General features: G+C 40.9%; 1 protein-coding gene across 1 annotated transcript; it reads right to left on the bottom strand.

Annotated features, from left to right (window-relative positions):
• Positions 1-4,042: 4,042 nt before the first annotated feature.
• LOC124261104 lies at positions 4,043-20,621 on the bottom strand. The gene is made up of 5 exons (XM_046695422.1): positions 20,418-20,621; positions 18,008-18,124; positions 14,400-14,683; positions 6,322-6,388; positions 4,043-4,578 (listed from the first exon to the last, which is right to left on the bottom strand). Exons 1-5 carry the CDS (start codon positions 20,617-20,619, stop codon positions 4,442-4,444), a joined length of 807 nt encoding a protein of 268 aa, XP_046551378.1. The 5' UTR covers positions 20,620-20,621; the 3' UTR covers positions 4,043-4,441.
• Between the last annotated feature and the right edge of the window lie 1,899 nt (positions 20,622-22,520).

Genomic DNA, 22,520 nt, shown 5'->3' with positions numbered 1-22,520 from the left:
AACATCACGCCGGGGGACACCAGAAATGGGCTTCACACATTGTACCCATGTGGGGAATCGAACCCGGGTCTTCGGTGTGACGAGCCAACGCTTTAACCACTAGGCTACCCCACCACCCCTTTTTATGTGACAGCAATATCATCACTGGCTATTGTCATAATCGATTACTACTATCCACAAAGTGAAAACATGTCAAAGATTTTACTTTGCTGTTGTTTTACTGAATATATTGAAACATACATCAATCGTTGACTTGTTATTGCATTCGCTATTGCATTTGTTGCATTTGTTACTGGGGATGGGCGATAATACCAGTTAACCGGTATATTACAATTCGAACTTCACAATACCATATATTGCGGTACACTTTTCACAAACTAGGTCACCGATATGATCAGTAATTTTCATGATGTAGTCAAAACTACTAAGGATACTTGTATTTCCTTTGTATTATTATACATCAATAGTTTTGAGAATGTTTATTTGTCATATAATTGCATTTACGTGACTTTTAAACCATATAATTTAATAGATTGGTACCAGCACTCGTAAGGATAAACAAACCAAAATAGCGAACACAAAATAGTTCCAAACTTTAGAGCGAAGTCTTCAATTTGGAAACATTTTCACTTAATCTCTTGTACAATTACATCTGAGTCATGACAGAGGCCAGTGGCATTGTTTCAAAAGAAAGGAAACCGTAATTTATTACCTTAACCCATGTGTTACACTTTCACAATATATTGCAATACATATTGCAATACACTAACACATCACAATATATCGCAATACGAAAATTTTGGCAATACCCAACCCTATTTGTCACCAAATATTCTTGCCTCAAAATAGTTATGCATACAGAAAAACAAATACCATAAGAAACAACATCAACATCAACAACAACAACAACAACAATAACCTTGAGGATGTTTATCATGTGTATGATTCCTGACTTAAGTGTAGGCTCAAGGCACAACACCATCAATTACCTGGTCATTTGAGCTGAGTGACCCGGAGATTCAATCTCAACTCCCTGGGGAGAACAACACAGGCTGCCTAGGTTACACATCTACATAAAACTACATAACAGATCTGATGTTGTTGATAAAAGTTCTCATGATGGATTGTGTTTTATGGAATGTCCAACGAACAAGTAACAAAGTTCTTAAGAATACACTATTCCCATGCCAATAACCCGTGAAGATCCGGGTTAGAATTGATCTTCAGTAACCCATGCTTGTCGTAAGAGGCGACTAACGGTATCGGGTGGTCAGGCTCGCTGACTTGGTTGACACATGTCATCGTATCCCAATTGCGTAGGTTGATGCTCATGATGTTGATCACTGGATTGTATGGTCTAGATTTGATTATTTACAGACCGCCGCCATTGCTGACTATTGCTGAGTGCAGGGTCAAACAACAAACAAACAAACAAATCCTATGGGTGAGTGAGTGAGTTTAGTTTTACGCCGCTTTTAGCAATATTCCAGCAATATCACTGCGGGGGACACCAGGAATGGGCTTAACACATTGCACCCATGTGGGGAATCGAACGTGACGAGCCAACGCTTTAACCACTAGGCTACCCCACCGCCCCAAATCCTATGGAAATAAATATGGGAAGACAATGAGTCCAAATGAAACTTTCTCACTATCAATGTATGTAAGCTCCATTTTGGAAAATATATATACTTGCATGACGTCAACATATCACTGTTTAAATTTAACTTACATGTGGATCTATTGAACTTATTACTGGAAGTCAAGTCTGTAAGTGCTAGGGTGCTTCTTACAGCATATACAGTGCTTGTGCCAACAAACAGAAATCAAAATCTGCTACTTCTGTTTCATCGCATACTATAAGACCTTGACCTTGTGACAATCTCACAAAACATGCAGGTGTGTCTGTACCAAGACCAATATTGTTACTTGAATTTTGATGTTATTTATCAAAGCGAGATATACTGAAATGTAAATAATGTAACTATAATGAGTCCAAGAAAGGCAAGATAAAGGGAATCACAAACCAGAAATGAAATTAATTTGATAGTGTGGTCATTTTTATAACTTAACACTATCAACATGGTCCAAAAGATGTCAAGAAATAATTTTAGTGGTTTCACTGAATATTATAAATCAACAATGTCAAAAGGTCAGCTGCTGATTTTTTACTGTATTCAGGGTTTTACTTGACGAGTGATTCCTGCATATTTGACGCAACAATTTTCTAAAAGACTCTCAAAATATTATCATAGGAGTCAAGCTCTATCACAACCATTAAGTTTATTTTCATGACTTAAGAGTGTAGAAAATAGGCTCTGCATGTACAATCGATAATAATATAATATAAATTGTTTGTAAATTGTTTAAAAAAATATTATCTGAACTTATATATTATGTATTAAATATAAACTGCATTAATTTTTTTATAAAATGTATAAAAATAGTAATTTTAGTAAAGTAAATTTCATTGAAGTATTTGTTTTCCCATATTCACATAGCAAACAAATAATCTGAGATGCCCCATATTATCAACGTTTTTAACAAATTCATAAACCCAGAAACTAAGTCTGTCAAAAACATAAAAAAGTGTCATGGCGCATAACACTTTTACTGAAGGGAGCAGCTGACATTTCATAACAGCTTTCCAGTTGATGGCGCAGACTGCTTTTTGATTCAACCCATCCTGACCCTATGATGAAGATATTATTCATTATGGCGGGCTGAAATGATTGGTTCCGGTAATCGAAATTATCATCAATGGGAAAAATGATTATTTTAGTAATTAGTAATATAAGCCTAAATATGTCCCCAGTCACAGTTATGTGAAATTCGATGATTACTTTCAGACGGTTTTGGCATTTTTGCTCAAAGTTCAAGACAATGGGTCGATGTTCCGTTAAGGATTGTCGATCTCTATGATCAATATCAATAACCAGCCCTACTATTCATTTTCAAGGTCAAAAGTTCATGACCTTGACTTAAACACTACATCCCCTGATAGATTTCGTCCCATGGAAAACCTGAAGATGTTATTGTTTTGGAAGATCCTGCCTTTCAACAGTTCCCTTCGACTTCTCAAAAACGACAATTCACAAAGTTGCAACAAACTGAGGAATTCCTTTTGAAATTTTCTAAGGAGGAAACAACTTCTGTCTGACTGGAATTGGACATTATTTTTGTAAACTACTTGCCTAACAAAAACTTAAGAAGTCTAGAGACAATGAGTATGCCTAACCATTAAAGATAGACCAGGAGTGTGGAAACATCAATACTACAAGTGTAAATCGGATCACTTACCCAAAAACCTATTTTATAAAAACTATCAGTCTTTCATTAATTGTTGTTTTAATACTGACTGATACTAGTATATCCATGGCTTTTTCAACCACGAATAATTGATTCTCCCATCAAGGCTCAGGATATGTCTACATGACAGTCTAAGTAAACTTAGACTCAGTATAATTCGTGACACTGCTATACTGAGTCTAGCAAAGCCTTGTGGAAGGTCGCGGCAGGTAACCTTTGAGCGACCTATGACCATCCAATCAAACGTGACACGACCGAACGGATTTAACCAATCAGACAACGGCTACTATTTAGGGTTTGGCGGGACTTACAAAATGGATTTTCTCTTCCCCTGTCGCCAACACTGATCTCACAACAAATGAAAACCCGCGTAAAACACAGATATTATATATGACCTGCAGAATATACGCTTTTGGGTTTCTGTTGACATGGTTATCATTAGCTAATATTTCCGCAAGCTGACATCCTTGAATACTGACAAAACGCTATTTTCAGCGATTGTTTACTCACTGTTGTGGCGTGCTCCATGTGCATCACTCGGAAGCGATCGTATGGAAAATAGCATTCGGAATCGTTCGGGTACAACTCTTTTTCAAGGTAAAAGTTCAAAAGGTATGTGCGAATGTCAAAATTCGCGATTTGGTGAGCTGTGTTCTGATTGGTCCATTGAAAAGGTTAGCTGACGCGACCTTCTACTAGGTTTTGTTAGACTCAGTATAGCAGTGTAATGAATAATACTGAGCCTAAGTTTACTTAGACTGTTTTCAAAGCTATACAGTCAAACACAAATGTGTCGAAGTTGAAGAAACCAATGTATGAACACAGTCTGATACAACTGCAAAATGATTATAAGAAAGGTAAGATACTTTATGGATGATAACTGCTTTATTATATTATCATGTGACGTTTCGTTCTAAAACAGTTGTCTAGCATGAGTCAGTGGAAAGCGATTACTTAAGAAATACAAAAGAAAGAAATTCGAAAGGACCAAGTTTTCACATTGAGACAACTGTAAGTTCGACACATCAAAGTTCGACACATCAGTGATTGACTGTATCTAGAATTGTTATTTTCCACACCCCTGGGGACTACGCTTTCAGTCTTATTAGGCATTACTAATCGCTAAACAGCATCATCCATGCTCTTCATCATCTCTGCCTTCATCATCAGAGTTGTTGGCGGTGGTTCCATCACCGCTGGAGGCGTGGTTCCTGTCTGAGCTGTTCTTCGGGGCTGCATTGTTCGTGTCACCGGGGCGAAATGGCAAGGCTGAAATTACAGAAATATATTGCAGATTGTGATGGACAGCGGTATAGAGTGATGGTCAGCGGTATAGAGTGATGGTCAGCGGTATAGAGTGATGGACAGCGGTATAGAGTGATGGACAGCGGTATAGAGTGATGGTCAGCGGTATAGAGTGATGGTCTGATTTGAAGGAGACTGATAAATCCATGCAGTTGTGCTCAGCAATATTCCAGCTATATGGCGTCAGTCTGTAAATAATTTAGTCTCGACCAGACAATCCAGTGACTGACATCATTAGGTGAGGTGAAATTGGGTTTAACGTCGTGCTTGAGAATATTTCGCTCATATGATGACGTGCATGCGTGTGTATGTGTATGTGCGGCTGCTTGTACTAGCCCAGACTTAAGCTGGTTTTATAGTGCTAGCCCACTGAGATACCATGCCGCAGTGAAGCATGAATACCCCACTCAGACACATTATACTGACTCCGAGCCGACCAGTCCTTGTTGCACCCATTAATGCCGGGCGCCAGGCAGGGACCAACAAGTACCATATTTTAACGTCTTTTGGTATGACGCGTTTGGGGATTGTACCTGCGACCTTCTGCTCTCCGGGGGGACGCTCTAACCACTACACCATGGAGGAGGTTGTGACATCATGAGCATCGATCTATGCATTTATGATACAAAGACATGTCAACCAAGTGAGCGAGTCTGACAACCCATTATCCCTTTAGTCGCCTCTTACAACAACCCTGGGTTGGTAAAGACCAATTCCGACCCAATCATCAGAGGTTCTGCAACATGCTCTGTGAGTAAAATACGATGTGAGTTATCTCCCCTGATCAGACACTTGAGTCATTGATGTACCCGGTCTATCTCGGTCTGCCTTGTCCTGTACCAAAGTATCCTGTACCTAGTGTCTTTGTACCAAATCCAATACCATGTTTTACAAATATAATAAGATAGCCATGGACTTAGGATGAAAGAGGTGAGGTTGCTTCATCATGCATCTCAAACATGCATAAGTGGACAAGTGGCAAGATACTGTTTCTTTCACAGCTAATATTAGATAGTTCACAGTGAAGAACTTCTGATAAAAAACATCAAATATATTGTGTGGCGAAGTCGCATTACACTAAACTCACTCATTCACTCCTCAGCAAAGTACAGATACTAGTACTTTCTCTGGATTGAGTCCAATTTGCGATTCATCTGAGGGAAGCATCTAATCGCCTGCACACAAAGTCAGAGATGTAACCCACTGGGCCACCATGCCTCGGACAACCCCTAGAAAATACTAGGAAAGTATATTTGACCTCTTTTCAAAGACCGCCTCCGTGGTGTAGTGGTTAGAGCGTCCGCCCGGTGAGCGGAAGGTCGCGGGTTCGATCCCCGACCGCGTCATACCAAAAGACGTTAAAATTTGATACTTGTTGGTCCCTGCCTGGTGCTCGGCATTAATGGGTACACCTAGTTGCGGGTACAGCAACATGCAGTAAACTTGGACAAAGTACTGTCACTATGTGTTCCTGGTCTGCTTGGAGTCAGTATAATTTGTCTGAGTGGGTATTCATGCTTCACTGCGGTATGGTATCTCAGTGGGCTAGCACTATAAACCAGCTTAAGTCTGGGCTAGTACAAGCAGCCGCACATACACATACACACGCATGCACGTCGTCATATGAGCGAAATATTCTCAAGCACGACGTTAAACCCAATTTCACCTCTCTTTTCAAAATTCATTGAGTATTAAAACATGACTTACGTTCACGTGAAACAGCTCCATCTCCATCCTGCCTCCCACTGCTGCTGTAGCCAGAGTCGCCCTGTGTCTGCAACAAACAGTACTCCAAGCTAGCAACGTAGTACAAAGAGCTTCTCATTGGCTCCTCCAGCCCACTGCTAAGTCACTCAATAAGAGGCATATTGTTTGACAAGAAAAGACATACCGTATATGACCGTCTATAAGCCGATCCCATGGATAAGCCGACCCCCAAACTTGACCCTCAAAATCAGTGTCAAAATCATATCTCTCATGGATAGGCCGGCCCCCCTCGAATGGGTCGCGGCCAGCAGAGACCAGAGTACCCGGTAAGTATGTTCCATCAACGACGAGACACCATTACGAGAATATTACATAATAAAGATTACCGGTGTTTGTTTACCTTTTTGCATCAACAACGAGACGCCATTTGGAAAGTGGATATACAGCGTAAGTGTTGGTGAGAATATTACATAATAAAGATTACCGGTGTATTGTGGCAACATGTGTTTGTGTTCCTTTTTATATCCCGGCATCAACAACGAGACGCCATTTTGTGAAATCGGTGAGTATGGAAATGTGAACCCAAGAGAAAAAGTACCATCGGTAAATAAAAACTGAAGTCAACTTTTGTTTCAAAATATATTATTTAAGTGTCCATATTTCATCTATATATATATGACAATAAGAAAAATAGTCCACTAACAATAAACACGCGACAAACTCATCCCACAGACAACTGGCAGTTACCAATAATTATAACTTTGGTCCACATTATTCATAGAATTCACTGTCATATATATTGTGTCTACTCACGGATCGAAACGAAGTGTAGTTGACAGAAAATGCATAATATATTTTGCTTCTCTAAATATCATATTTATTGTAGCAACAAACTGGCTTGCTTATTTTACCCCATTCAACAATCACAAACTGATTACGCCTGTTCCATGTCACGCGTGCTTACCACGTTCATGATGGTCCGTTATAACCTTAGTGTTGATTATATATTTTTTACATAAAAACTATTACACAATGCTAGGATATATTTCTTTGGGTTAAATAATAGTATTCAATCAATAGAATTCATCCCGTTATATTATTGTGCATGTTTGAACTTGTTCGCGGGGAAACGTGTGCACAGCTGATTGCTATTTCCGGCTTTGTGTACAAGACAAATTCGCACGGTAATCTTAATTAATTTATAGAGCAAAAACTGTAACTAAAATTACACAATGCTAGGATATATTTCTTTGGGTTAAATAACGGTATTCTGTATTATATTTTACTGTTGACTGCGTCAGAATTCGTCCCGTTATATTATTGTGCATGTTTGAACTTGTTCGCCGGGAAACGTGTGCACAGCTGATTGCTATTTCCGGCTTTGTGTACGAGACAAATACGCACGGTAATCTTAATCCCTGCAAATAAAACAATGCCCAGCAAAAACAACTTATAACTTAAATGGTAATTAATCTTGTCTAGTGATGTTTAATTGCAAATTTGACGTCTCTACTGACAGTCGTCTTCTGTTGTTTGTTCACGCGAAGTGATACGATGTTGTTTTCTTACCCCTGGAAAAAAGTTTGACGAAAGTGTAACTCATGGATAAGACGACCCCCTTCTACAGACTGCTTTTTTTGGTCCTCAAAATTCGGCTTATAGACGGTCATATACGGTATATCCTGTGTGCTGTATCCAGTATAAAATACTTTTCTGATATTTCTCTATACTGCTCACTCTCATTTACAAAAAAATAAACATGAAATGTAAATCAAATTTGCGAGTTTTCATTGCAAAATATGAATTACTTAGTAAGCATTTATCGCAAAGTTTCAACCAATGAATAAAGAGTTACATCCCTTCGTTATGACAAATTCATTTGAGCAGTCGGGTGAGAAAATGACATGTGCCTCATGACAATATCATGTTCTTTTTAACAATGGACATTGTCAAACAAAACAAAATTCTGTTAACCAATTTAAAAATGTAATTTTTAGAGTAAAATTGATATTTTATACTTATCCTGACTCATGCTCTTTTGCTTGTCTTCTTCTTCTTGCGAACATAGTGGAACACTTGTATCTCCTTAATTGAAGCTCCCTTCAATGTAAAATCACTAATTAGCACTCACCAAGAGTTGCCTCCCTTTGCCTCCGCGCGGGAAAAGGTGGCGCCACCCTCTGGCCTCATGCTTCACTCTCTCCTGATTTTACGAGCCCAACACTTGAATTTACAGGGAAATCCAAAGTGTTATGTGGAGAGGATGGGAGGGCTTACCTCATGAGTCAGGATAAGTATAAAATATCAATTTTACTCTAAAAATTACATATTTTTCCTTATCCTGACTCATGCTCTTTTGCTTGTAGAATCCTACGGAAAAGGAGGTGGGAATATATAATACTTTGGATTTTAATAATTAGTGATTTGAACTGTGATGATTGTAATAACCCTATGGGAACTTCATTAAGGCACTGAACTGATGAATTCCTGCTGCTAACTTATCAGCTGCCATACAAAGGTTATTACAATTTACTTATTATGATAAAGTATATATAACATTAATACAATGCTTGAGACTAAAAGACTTAAGCTTGTTAATATGATAGTATAAACACCTTAGATGTTTGCTAGGTAAAATACTTTATGATATAAACATAGTACTAAGCTTAAGATATGATTAAACTTAAGCTAAATATATAATAGCAAAACTCCTTAGAGTTTATAGCTAATATACTTTATAATGTAATCATAATGCTTAAGATATGATGGGACTTAAGCCAAATATATAATAGCAAAACTCTTTAGAGTTTGTTAGCTAATATACTTATATGATATAAACATAGTGCTGAGCTTAAGATATGAATAAGCTTAAGCTACATATATAATAGCAAAAACTCCGTAGAGTTTGTTAGCTAATATATTTTTACGATATGAGTATAGTACTGTGCTTAAGATATAATTAACTTAAGCTATATATACAATAGCCAAAACTCTGTAGAGTTTATTAGCTAATACATTTATAATGTAACCATAGTACTGAGCTTAAGATATGATTAAACTTAAGCTAAATATATAATAGCAAAAAACTCCTTAGAGTTTATTAACTAATATACTTTTATGATATATACATAGTACTGAGCTTAAGATATGATTAAACTTAAGCTATATATATAATAGCAAAACTCCGTAGAGTTTGTTAGCTAATACATTTTATAATGTAACCATAATGCTTAAGATATGATGAAACTTAAGCTAAATATATAATAGTAAAAAACCCTTTAGAGTTTGTTAGCTAATATACTTAAATGATATAAACATAGTATTGAGCTTAAGATATGAAGGAAACCTTAAGCTACATATATAATAGCAAAAACTCCGTAGAGTTTGTTAGCTAATACATGTTATGATGTTACCATAAAACTTAAGATATGATGAAACTTATGCCAAATATATAATAGCAAAAACTCTTTAGAGTTTGTTAGCTAATATACCTATATGATATAAACATAGTACTGAGCTTAAGATATGAATAAGCTTAAGCTACATATATAATAGCAAAAACTCCGTAGAGTTTGTTAGCTAATACATGTTATAATGTAACCATAATGCTTAAGATATGATGAAACTTAAGCCAAATATATAATAGCAAAAAACTCTTTAGAGTTTGTTAGCTAATATACTTATATGATATAAACATAGTACTGAGCTTAGGATATGAATAAGCTTAGGCTACCTATATAATAGCAAAAACTCCGTAGAGTTTGTTAGCTAATATATTTTTACAATATGAGTATAGTACTGTGCTTAAGATATAATTAACTTAAGCTACGTATATAATAGCCCAAAACTCTGTAGAGTTTGTTAGCTAATGCATTTATAATGTAACCATAGTACTATGCTTAAGATATGATTAACTTAAGGTAAATATATAATAACAACCTCCGTAGAGTTGTTAACTTATATATTGTATGATATAATAACCATAGTACTGTTATATATAGCATGTAGGTATTTAGTACTGTTATAAGATAAGTAGAAATCTGTAAGATAGACTTATCTCCTCCGAGGAACTGTCAACTGTTGTGCGAGGACCATGGGACCGAATTGGTGGATACCTGAGGGCGCCCTCGGTGGTGATATCTCTCAGATAATGGTTGGCAACCACCATATCGGATCTCCAGAAATAAACCCTCCATAATTCCAATAGTACTTGTGTAGATCAATAGTAGAAGTTAGCGTTCTAATATCATGAGTATTAGAAGCTCATGGAGGGTCGGGTCCTGCAATCTTGTAGGCACGTAGTATGACAGTTCTGATCCAAAAGGAGATAGTAGTACGTGAGACTTCAGTCTGCGTAACTTGATGATAGAGGAAATAATCTGTTGCATTTTTCCCCCTGTTTGGTTCGGTGGAGATATATATACAGTGCTCTTACTGGCCATCGTGATAGAATCATCGTATCATGGAGTCCAAGTATATTATCAAAGCGTGTTCATAAACCTCACTTGTGAGGTGTTGGAGCACTATGTACAGATCCCCAAGTTGGAGCGTGAAACTCCAATCAGAAAGCTTAAGTAGGTTTACTAACCATCTTGAACTGTGAACTAAGATCGACCTCTGCGTAGGGCGTTGTCCATCGCGGTCCAATCAGAACAAGGCATTTTGATTCTGTAGAATACCCGCGCGCTGTGATGTCACCGGTGTAGCAGGAAAAGAACCTTGTATAATATCGTGCCGTCGTTGATATTAGAATAATCGTCAGTCTTCACCGTAGCTTCCCGAAGTTACCCGAGTGACCACGTGTTTCGAGGGTTAATGGTAAACGCGCGAAACCTCTGGCGCGAAATACCTCGCTCTGTAATATTAATGCTGGGTAGGTTATTTTCCTGGCTGTCGTGAAAGTAACTTCAGTCTTGAATATAATTCCGACTTCCTTATATAAAGGTACAATAACTTGCCAGTTATCAGCTTGTAGACTGTATACATGAATGTATCGTCATAATTGTAGAATTAAAGCTGAACTTGTTGTACATATTTCTTCTCAGAAAACGTTGACGATTATGAGTTATACTCGCTGTAACAAGGCTGCTGTTCAATTTCGATATTGAATTGTCTGCAGATCTGCGTAATGGTCACGCATGTAGATAATCGTATCGTAGTCCGGGATTGCATATCTAGCAATCTATACGGAAAAGTTGATTCCTGTGAAGATCTATGAAACGTCGTTGACTAATTAATACAGCGACGTTCTGTGTTGTAAATAGCCTGTGCAATTGTCTTCGCGTAGGCTTATAGACGGCATATGGCATACAGTTGATAGACAACTTATGCAATGTCTTGAACGGACTGACGAGTGGCTATATATGACGAGTGGCTAGTATATGGAGACCTTGGAGGAGACTTCCTCGGTGAACGCCGGAGACTTCGCGAAGCTCTCGAAGTAACCCTTCTAGATCTTCTGGGTGAAGTAGACTTGGAGCCACTTAGCCTTCGCGACCTTCGCGAAGGTATCGAGTCGGAGCCCGATCAGTATATATATATGAGCGCTTGCTTCGCGAATGACCTCTGTGTTCAACAGGGTGTGGGGTCGGCGAAGCGCTACTCCTCCGCGACGTCCCTTGTAACTGGTGAGGCTCTAGCTCCTTCGCGGAGGCGGCCTGGGACTTCCTTAGCGAAGTGTCTAGAGTCCGATCAATATATGAGCGCTTGCTTCACGAACGACCTCTGTGTTCTACAGGGTGTGGTTCTTGCTGGATCTATTAAGGCCAAAGAACATACGCCTCGTCATGGTGTGGCGTTTGAACTTTCGTGGCTTTATGGCAGGCTGTGTCCAAATTCTGTGGCACCGCAGCAATCGGGTCGATCGGAGGTAAGGTGATGGCGTCTGCATCGTCCTCCTTCATCAGGCAAGTATGCGCCGAGTTACCACTCTTGGAAGGTGAAGAAAGGTCTAGGTTGTTAACCATCCAAACGTATCTCAGCGTCTGAGAAATTGATGCCTCCATCATCTTCTACCACGGGATCGCTGATGAGAGGTTGATGCTCTTCAGATGGTGGACTGTGTGCTTCTACCACTGTACCGGGTGTCTGTGAAGACTTGTGTGGTGACCTGCGAGGAGATCGACGTGGTGATGTACGAGGAGATCGGCGCGGTGAACGGCGAGGTGATCGGCATGGAGAATGGCGAGGGGATCGTCTTGGTGAACGTCCTGACGATCTGCGTCTATGGGTTGACCTTCGCGGAGATCTGTGAAGTGAATGTTGATAGCTACGCGAATCTCATGTGGAATCCCTCGATGTCCTTCTGGGCGAAGATGATTTGGAGCCTGATAAAGGTGCCCTTCGCGAAGGCCTTCGCGAAGCTTCCTCTGCGTCCGGTCCTGAGGAACGGCGACTTGACCTTCGCGAAGGCTTTCGTGAAGTCTGGTGGTCCGTGTCCGAATCTAAGGATGAAGCCGAGGTAGGTGATGATCTATCAAGCCTTCGCGAAGGCCTTCGCGAAGGCTGTACATCTGGGTCCTTCGTCGAGGTGGTCTGTGACTTCCTTCGCGAAGGTGGCTTCGTCGTGGCCGCTACGTTGACAGGGGGTCCCTCTAGGATGTCGTCTACATTGGAGCCTTCGCAAAGGCTCAGGTCCTGGGCTGATCTTCATGATTTGCCGCATCAGGTCGTCTGGGACGGTCTGCGACGATCTAGTCGGTGCCCTCTCTGCGATGTTAGCGACGGGGCCCTAAGGAAGACGATCTAGTCGGTGCCCTCTCTGCGATGTTAGCGACGGGGCCCTCAGGAAGACGATCTAGTCGGTGCCCTCTCTGCGATGTTAGCGACGGGGCCCTCAGGAAGATCGTCCGACATCGGTGTAGACACATCAGGCTGCATGGCGATCTGTGCTGACGTCACTGTTGCCGACACCGGTCGTCTCTTGTGGCGTAGATCGGGGATGCTGATTGGCTGATCATCGTAGAGGCCCAGTTCAGCGGCTGGAACAATCTCAGTTGAGAAAGTCCTAGTAGACTTCGTTGATTTCCCCTCAGAGGTCGACGCTGCCCTGGGGGTGCGGAGTCTGCGTTGAGATGAAGTAGAAGCCCTCTAGTCTTCGGCTGCGACGATGGGATGTCTGGGAAAACAGGACGCTTCTTGGAGACGGCGGACTACGTCCCACGCCTCTCCACCACTCTAGCGGAACACCAGACGGGAGGGGGGTCAACCAACAGCAGTAGACTGGCGAGGGGTTCAGGTGTATCAGTCATGGCTAGACTCTGCATACGCGACCTATCTGCTGCGCGTCTCAAACGCAAAGTAAATATTTATTAAAGGCAGAATTGGATAAATTAGTACCGCAACTGCAACGTGAATAAAATGAACATGGTCGCAGTACAGCTAGGGCATATTAATGCGGATAAGCAGCAGATAAAAAACGTAATCTGCAAACAGTACAGATTTTCATCAACGTAATACTAGCTGAACAATCACGAACTCACGTGAATAAACAGTAGAAATATGATTAATTATCAATACATATTAATGAAGGATACTAGCTATACCTCTATAGTAACCTATAGGAGGTAACTAACTAAGAAAAACCAAAGGATATAGTGTGTAAGGAGACACAGGCGCTCTCACATCCTGCTCACTGGGCGAAGAAGGAGAGAGTGAAGCATGAGGCCAGAGGGTGGCGCCACCTTTTCCCGCTCGGAGGCAAAGGGAGGCAACTCTTGGTGAGTGCTAATTAGTGATTTTACATTGAAGGGAGCTTCAATTAAGGAGATACAAGTGTTCCACTATGTTCGCAAGAAGAAGAAGACAAGCAAAAGAGCATGAGTCAGGATAAGGAAAAATTTAATTGCTTACCAAGGACATGAACATATTTCTGGCTACACATGAGCTATCTTACTGCCATCCTCTAACAAAACATCATAACATGCTTGATAACAGTGTCAGTATCCAGAACAAAACATTGCAGTCACTGTAATAAAGAACATCCCTTGTACATCTCAGTCTGGACTGTCTAATATGAAGGAACACATTTAACCCAATCCTTCGTCCATTAGTTTTATCTGACATAGAGTGTAAAATACCTTTGTGGATGAGGCTTGGTCACCAGGAACCTCTGCGATTCCAGCAGCAGTCGTTGTTGCGGCTGCAGCTGCAGGTGCTGTCGCAGTCTGAGATGAAACAGCATTGGGGCTGACGACTGCTGGCGCCGGTGATTCCTCTGCTGGCGCAGTTCCTGACGTCACAGTTTTAGGGCAGGTTACTTCTGCTGGTGCTTCAGCCACGGTCCCAAATTGATCCGGAGATGTTTGGGTAGCCATCTCTTGTGCTGAGACCAAGTTATGGAGCCGTCGAAAACCGGTACACCCTAACAAGAGAAAGTCACAAGCTGTTCTAATACTCAGTGAAGTGGTAAGTAACAGGCTCTCACAGGAAGAAGAAAACAGACACAACTATAACATATATTATATTTGGGATTACACTTTCTCAATAAAGTACAGATTCTTGTACTTTTGTTGGGTTGGGTCCCATCCGGGATTCGAACCCACTTCCTCAGAGTCAGGCACCTAATCGCCAGCACACAAAGTCAGCCATCTAACCCACTCAGCCACCGGGCCTCCACAGAAATGGAAGTCGAACAACTGGTAGTCTAGGCCATGGACTTTGTGTACCCTCAGATAAGTTAAAATTGGCTCGGCTCCCATGGCCAAAAGTTTAATCCCTAATATACCGAGTTACATTTGATCACTTTCTGAATGGTATTGTGTATTGTGTAACCACTTGTTTTGTTTCAAACAAGAAATCTTGCATCGACAATGACTGAGCTAAACAAATACTTCTCATTTTGTTTCTTGTTAGGACAGTAGTCCGCTTGATAGCCACATTCTGATGTAGTAGAACCCCTAGTCTGTCTCACAGTCCCTAAACCACATTATTTCCCCTACGGCCCAGCCTTCCCTGCAATGTAGTCTGTGTCACAGTCCCTGAACCACATTATTTCCCCTACGGCCCAGCCTTCCCTGCAATGTAGTCTGTGTCACAGTCCCTGAACCACATTATTTCCCCTACTGCCCAGCCCTCCCTGCAATGTAGTCTCTCTCATAGTCCCTGAACCACATTATTTCCCCTACTGCCCAGCCCTCCCTGCAATGTAGTCTGTCTCATAGTCCCTGAACCACATTATTTCCCCTACTGCCCAGCCCTCCCTGCAATGTAGTCTGTCTCACAGTCCCTGAACCACATTATTTTCCCTACTGCCCAGCCCTCCCTGCAATGTAGTCTGTCTCACAGTCCCTGAACCACATTATTTCCCTACTGCCCAGCCCTCCTGCAATGTAGTCTGTCTCACAGTCCCTGAACCACATTATTTTTCCTACTGCCCAGCCCTCCCTGCAATGTAGTCTGTCTCACAGTCCCTGAACCACATTATTTCCCCTACTGCCCAGCCTTCCCTGCAATGTAGTCTGTGTCACAGTCCCTGAACCACATTATTTCCCCTACGGCCCAGCCTTCCCTGCAATGTAGTCTGTGTCACAGTCCCTGAACCACATTATTTCCCCTACTGCCCAGCCCTCCCTGCAATGTAGTCTCTCTCATAGTCCCTGAACCACATTATTTCCCCTACTGCCCAGCCCTCCCTGCAATGTAGTCTGTCTCATAGTCCCTGAACCACATTATTTCCCCTACTCCCACGCCCTCCCTGCAATGTAGTCTGTCTCACAGTCCCTGAACCACATTATTTTTTTCCCTACTGCCCAGCCCTCCCTGCAATGTAGTCTGTCTCACAGTCCCTGAACCACATTATTTCCCCTACTGCCCAGCCCTCCCTGCAATGTAGTCTGTCTCACAGTCCCTGAACCACATTATTTTTCCTACTGCCCAGCCCTCCCTGCAATGTAGTCTGTCTCACAGTCCCTGAACCACATTATTTTCCCTACTACCCAGCCCTCCCTGCAATGTAGTCTGTCTCACAGTCCCTGAACCACATTATTTTTCCTACTGCCCAGCCCTCCCTGCAATGTAGTCTGTCTCACAGTCCCTGAACCACATTATTTTCCCTACTACCCAGCCCTCCCTGCAATGTAGTCTGTCTCACAGTCCCTGAACCACATTATTTTCCCTACTGCCCAGCCCTCCCTGCAATGTAGTCTGTCTCACAGTCCCTGAACCACATTATTTTCCCTACTGCCCAGCCCTCCCTGCAATGTAGTCTGTCTCACAGTCCCTGAACCACATTATTTTCCCTACTGCCCAGCCCTCCCTGCAATGTAGTCTGTCTCACAGTCCCTGAACCACATTATTTTCCCTACTGCCCAGCCCTCCCTGCAATGTAGTCTGTCTCACAGTCCCTGAACCACATTATTTTCCCTACTGCCCAGCCCTCCCTGCAATGTAGTCTGTCTCACAGTCCCTGAACCACATTATTTCCCCTACTGCCCAGCCCTCCCTGCAATGTAGTCTGTCTCACAGTCCCTGAACCACATTATTTTCCCTACTGCCTAGCCCTCCCTGCAATGTAGTCTGTCTCACAGTCCCTGAACCACATTATTTTCCCTACTGCCTAGCCCTCCCTGCAATGTAGTCTGTCTCATAGTCCCTGAACCACATTATTTTCCCTACTGCCTAGCCCTCCCTGCAATGTAGTCTGTCTCACAGTCCCTGAACCACATTATTTTCCCTACTGCCCAGCCCTCCCTGCAATGTAGTCTGTCTCATAGTCCCTGAACCACATTATTTTCCCTACTGCCCAGCCCTCCCTGCAATGTAGTCTGTCTCATAGTCCCTGAACCACATTATTTTCCCTACTGCCCAGCCCTCCCCGCAATGTAGTCTGTCTCAGTCCCTGAACCACATTATTTTCCCTACTGCCCAGCCCTCCCTGCAATGCTAAAGCCCTAAATGAAGCAAGACTGGATTTCATCAGGATCTGAATTTCCCATCTCACTGGGGCTCCTTTTCAATTTAATGTGTTTATTTGTTACTATCAAAATTTCATATATTCAGAGACAAAGCATTAGTCTTGAGAACCTCAAAAGTCATTGCTAAGTGTCTCGTAGACAGACCAAGGTACATCCTTGGTAGCCATATTGCGAGACTAGTGCTTAGTCACTGAAAATACATTACTTTAATATAAACACATCTCCAACACGTTCTATATATATTGAAAAGGAGCTCCAGTGAGATGGGAGATCCTGAACCAAGAAAGACAGAGCTACAGACAACTTTTTGGGTTTTGGAATAGAACCTCTCAGTTTTCCTCATTTTATCTCTCCAACGCTACGCAAGCCAAGATTTGACATTTTTGTGTCTATGCATGTAAGAACTAAGATCAAATTTATTGAGTATTTACAAAAATTCAAGCATACCTAGGAATTCAGTTTTCACATAAATATCTGCGTAATTGTTAACCAAGTCAGCGAGTCTGACCACCCGGTCCCCAATAGTTGCCTCTTACGACAAGCATGGGTTGCTGAAGACCAATTCTAATCCAGATCTTCACGGGTCCATCAACAGCACGAGCATTGATCTACGAAAGTGACATGATGACGTGCCAACCAAATCGGCAAGCCTGACCATCAGTTCCCGTTACTCGCCTCTTACGACAAGCATATCTTACGAAGACCAATTTTAACCTGGATCTTCACAGGTTGACTCTGTATCTATGTATCTATGTATCTATGGATGTTCATACCTTGCTGTTGCTGCAGCAGGATCCGAGGAATCTGCATCTGGAGATGAGTTCTCCTCAACAGGTCTGTATGCTCCTGCCACATCAGTCGGTCCAACAGTGGTGTTGTCACATCAGTGTCTGAAATAGATGTGCCATCATATATTCAACAGGACAAGGGCAAGTTCTTGTGGATAAAAAACATTTTACAACAATGGAGGCATATTAGTTCTGGACAAATTTATCATGTTCTTAAAACTATTATACAATCTCAACTCATCTTGGACAAGTTCTTGTGGATTAAAAACCCATCTCTATTACAATAGGAGGCATATTTTGATTTGAAAAACGTGCTTGGAAATATATACATAAAGGCAAAAGAAACGTTGTAATATTGGAAATGACATTTAAGTATCAATGAAATATTTGGAACTATATTTCTTAAATATACACCGGAAGTCAAGTTTGAGGAAAACTTGAATCGTGGTCATATAGCCTGTCGACCCCATGTAACAACACGTCGCCAGGACAGTCATAGCGTCCATCAACACCTGCAAGACCGATTCGCAAGGGCCACAGAAACAGCTGGGGTGACCACAGGAAACCACCAGGGAGCAGTCAGTGACCGACTCCATTCGGCGATGTCTCCAAGCCAGGAACCTGTTTTGTCAGCGTCCTGCCAGGCCACTCGTATTCACCCAACGTCACTACTGGGAACGTCTCCTGTTGCAAACAGTGGCAAAACTGGCGTGGGGAGAGAACAGAGAGGGGTTATCTTCTCTGCTTATAAGAACCCCAAGGAGGAATATATAACAAAGAATCAAACAAACCTGTAGAGGCTGCAGATTCTTTGAATATATTCCTCCTTGGGGTACGGCCACAGCCACCCACCTCCCAACTTTCTGTCTGATTACGTTCAGTATGGAAAGTGAGGGACAAGGTTATAGTCTAGAGTTACCTGCTCTTGGCTGTAGGGGTCCGTGGGGCCTTTTAGGGGTGGTCTCACAAGACAAAACCGTAGTTTTTGGTTTTGTAAATTTGTAAGTATTTTATTCAAAGATTGTTACAACTGTCATAGGGAATTTAAATGGGTATTTAAATGCTTATAACTACACTAAGGAGGAATATACAGAGCTCCAGATAAGATTTAGCTCATGTGAGTACTGTACCCACTGTATTTGTTTATGGAGTGGGTCCTATGAATGTTGTGTGGGTATTTCATTTTCCGTTACCCACTGCTTTGAAATATGTGGGTCTTTCAGTGATTTTACTCACCTAAGTATATGTAATTGAGTAAGTTTACTAAGCAGGTATGTACTGCCTTATGTCATACCTAAGCAAAACCAACTTAAATATAATGGAAATGATTTCATAAATCTACACTCATCCTATTCTATCAGTACAACACTTGTCCTATACTGACAGTACAACACCAGTCCTATACTGACAGTACAACACTTGTCCTATACTGACTGTACAACACTTGTCCTATACTAACAGTACAACACTTGTCCTATACTGACAGGACAACACTTGTCCTATACTAACAGTACTACACTTGTCCTATACTGACAGTACAACACTTGTCCTATACTGACAGTACAACACTTGTCCTATACTGACAGTACAACACTTGTCCTATACTGACAGTACAACACTTGTCCTATACTGACAGTACAACACTTGTCCTATACTAGCAGTACAACACTTGTCCTATACTAGCAGTACAACACTTGTCCTATACTGACAGTACAACACTTGTCCTATACTGACAGTACAACACTTGTCCTATACTGACAGTACAACACTTGACCTATACTAACAGTACAACACTTGTCCTATACTGACAGTACAACACTTGTCCCTTACTAGCAGTACAACACTTGTCCTATACTAGCAGTACAACACTTGTCCTATACTAGCAGTACAACACTTGTCCCTTACTAGCAGTACAACACTTGTCCTATACTAGCAGTACAACACTTGTCCTATACTAGCAGTACAACACTTGTCCTATACTAGCAGTACAACACTTGTCCCTTACTAGCAGTACAACACTTGTCCTATACTGACAGTACAACACTTGTCCCTTACTAGCAGTACAACACTTGTCCTATACTAGCAGTACAACACTTGTCCTATACTAGCAGTACAACACTTGTCCAATACTAACAGTACAACTTGATAGCAATCGATGTCTTTTCATTACGCGAGCGATTTTTATAAATATATTCCGTACGCATATGTTTTAAACTTTTTGAGTATCTAACATTTTAAATGCGTAATTGGTACGGAACAATTATTTTTCAATGTGTAATTGGAAATTTTCTATGCGTATTTTACCCGGATACGCAGCTTATCTGGGCCTCTTTATACATGAAAAAGAATATCAAATTTGGCCATTATTTCGGTTCTAGAAATATAATTCACCTACCTGTGCACTGTTGAGGAACCATGCGAGATCTGCTCAGATGGATCTCCTGACTGGTTTCGTTGACACCATAAAGATGATGGAGGACCAGCTGACGGGCATGAAGGCGTAGTCTAAGGAATATATCCTCAAACTGCTGGCAGATGAAGCCAGCAATTATGATAACTAATTCATCCCAAGACAGTCTCCCATCTTGTCTTGGCATCTTGACCTGAAACACAAGGTTAGGGCTGGCTATACAGATCAATAATCGGAAATAGCGTCAAAGGGAAGAATTATCAATGATTATCAATGTGAGTGAGTGAGTGTGGTTTTACACCGCTTCCAGCAATATTCGAGCAATATCATGGCTGGGGACACCAGGAATGGGATGCACACATTGTACACGTGGTGAATCGAACCCGGGTCTTCGGCGTGACGAGCGAACGCTTTAACCATGCTACCCTACCCCCCGATTATTGATATTAAAATTGTGTCATCAATATTATCGTGCCTGAACTATTGTAATGACACATAGTGCTAATTTACTGACACAATACACAAAGCTATATTTTCATTTGGGGACTGCTTCTAAATTATGCTCTGGAGACAGTTTTGTTTATAATCTATTAATATGTCACTATTCACCAGTGAAGTGAAGACCCTTTTAGACCCTTTTGCCAATTTTTGTAAAAAATTACTTTCATGATGATAATAGATCAATATTTAGTTAATAATTATTGATCTCTTTGCTCTATATCGATAGCCTGCCCTACACAAGGTGTTACAATTCTTAATCAGATGCTATGAGTAACATATAAAATCCAAGCCCCTGACTGGGCTCGCTAAATAATTGATGATCAGAAATATTGCTGATGGGAAAAAAAAAATAAACTAATAAATTCCCCTCTCAAAATATAAAATCCTAACGCTAATAATGTTATACAAGTGAAATACGCTTGAAATCAGTGTGAACCCTAAACTCACACTCAACTTATTTTTAGTTGATATAAACAAACCAAAAGAATGAACATGGAAACTCATGTGGGTTTTTGCTTTGACTGGTGATTTATTTTTTTGGCCTCCTGCCTTCAGGTTTTCTGAGGACAAAAAGCTGTAAACAAGAAATAGAATTGGTCTGGCCTAAATATGTAATTGTTTTTTTTAATTTATTATATGGTACTTCCCTGAAGGCTGATAGTTAGTGTTACTGAAGGAAATGCATTATGTATTTTTGAGAAACGTGGTGTGACATTGTGCCTTTAACACATGTGATATTTTGTTAATTTATTCACACAATATACAAAGTTAGGTATTTATTCATGGACTGCTTCTAACCACTAAATTATGTTCAGGATGCTGTTGTGTTAGTAATGCATAAACATGTCACAAGTGATGTGAAATATATTAATTTTTTTCTGACCTTTTGGCATGTTTGCCCGAAGTTATTTCTCTGATATTTATCGATAATCGATTGATACTTAGTTAACAATGTTTATGATCTATATTGATAGCCATGAGGCTCACAAAGGGGCAACCTCCAGTAACCCATGCTTATAGTAAGAGGCAAGTTACGGGGTTGGGGAGTCAGGCTAGCTGACCTGGTTGACAAATGTCATCATATCCCAACTGCATAGATCGATGCTCACACCGTTGATCACTGGATTGTCTGGTCCAGACATGATTATTTAGAGACTGCCAAACATGGTAAAGGGATGCAATGTTTTAAAGGCTTATTGCGCTTACTTGCTGTACCATAATTAATTGTGTGTGAGTGTTCCGTGAAAGTTAGGGACCATTATTTAATAAATCTATCTTTGGTTCAAGGGAGAATACATTTATAAAAAACGTACCCATCGCTTTTTAGCAGTCACTCTTGAGAAAATTATTAACACTAATTTTCAAGCTGTTAATCCCATGTTTATACTCATAATCCACTTTCTACGATTCCACTTTCTACTTGTCTGTCCATCACTCTCTTCTCAACGTCAAACAAAATTACCTGGCTAGCTATTCTCGAAATGTTCGTAGCCCTACGAACTTCTTAAGCCCCCAATTGTTGCCAAATTTGTCCATCTTATGAATTGTGATTTTAATCCAATTATACAAAAATCAGCACAATCTGTA

Source organism: Haliotis rubra, unplaced genomic scaffold, assembly GCF_003918875.1.
Source record: "Haliotis rubra isolate DU_JTF1 unplaced genomic scaffold, ASM391887v1 Scf789, whole genome shotgun sequence".
Taxonomy (NCBI): Eukaryota; Metazoa; Mollusca; class Gastropoda; order Lepetellida; family Haliotidae; genus Haliotis; species Haliotis rubra.
This window is presented reverse-complemented; position numbering and strand designations above follow the sequence as displayed.

Coding starts and splice junctions, on each gene's coding strand:
- LOC124261104 (XM_046695422.1), bottom strand. CDS start 20,619: ATGCCAAGACAAGATGGGAGACTGTCTTGGGATGAATTAGTTATCATA. Junction 18,125..20,417: donor GGTTCCTCAACAGTGCACAG/GTAGGTGAATTA, acceptor CATCTATTTCAG/ACACTGATGTGACAACACCA. Junction 14,684..18,007: donor CCTGCTGCAGCAACAGCAAG/GTATGAACATCC, acceptor TTCTCTTGTTAG/GGTGTACCGGTTTTCGACGG.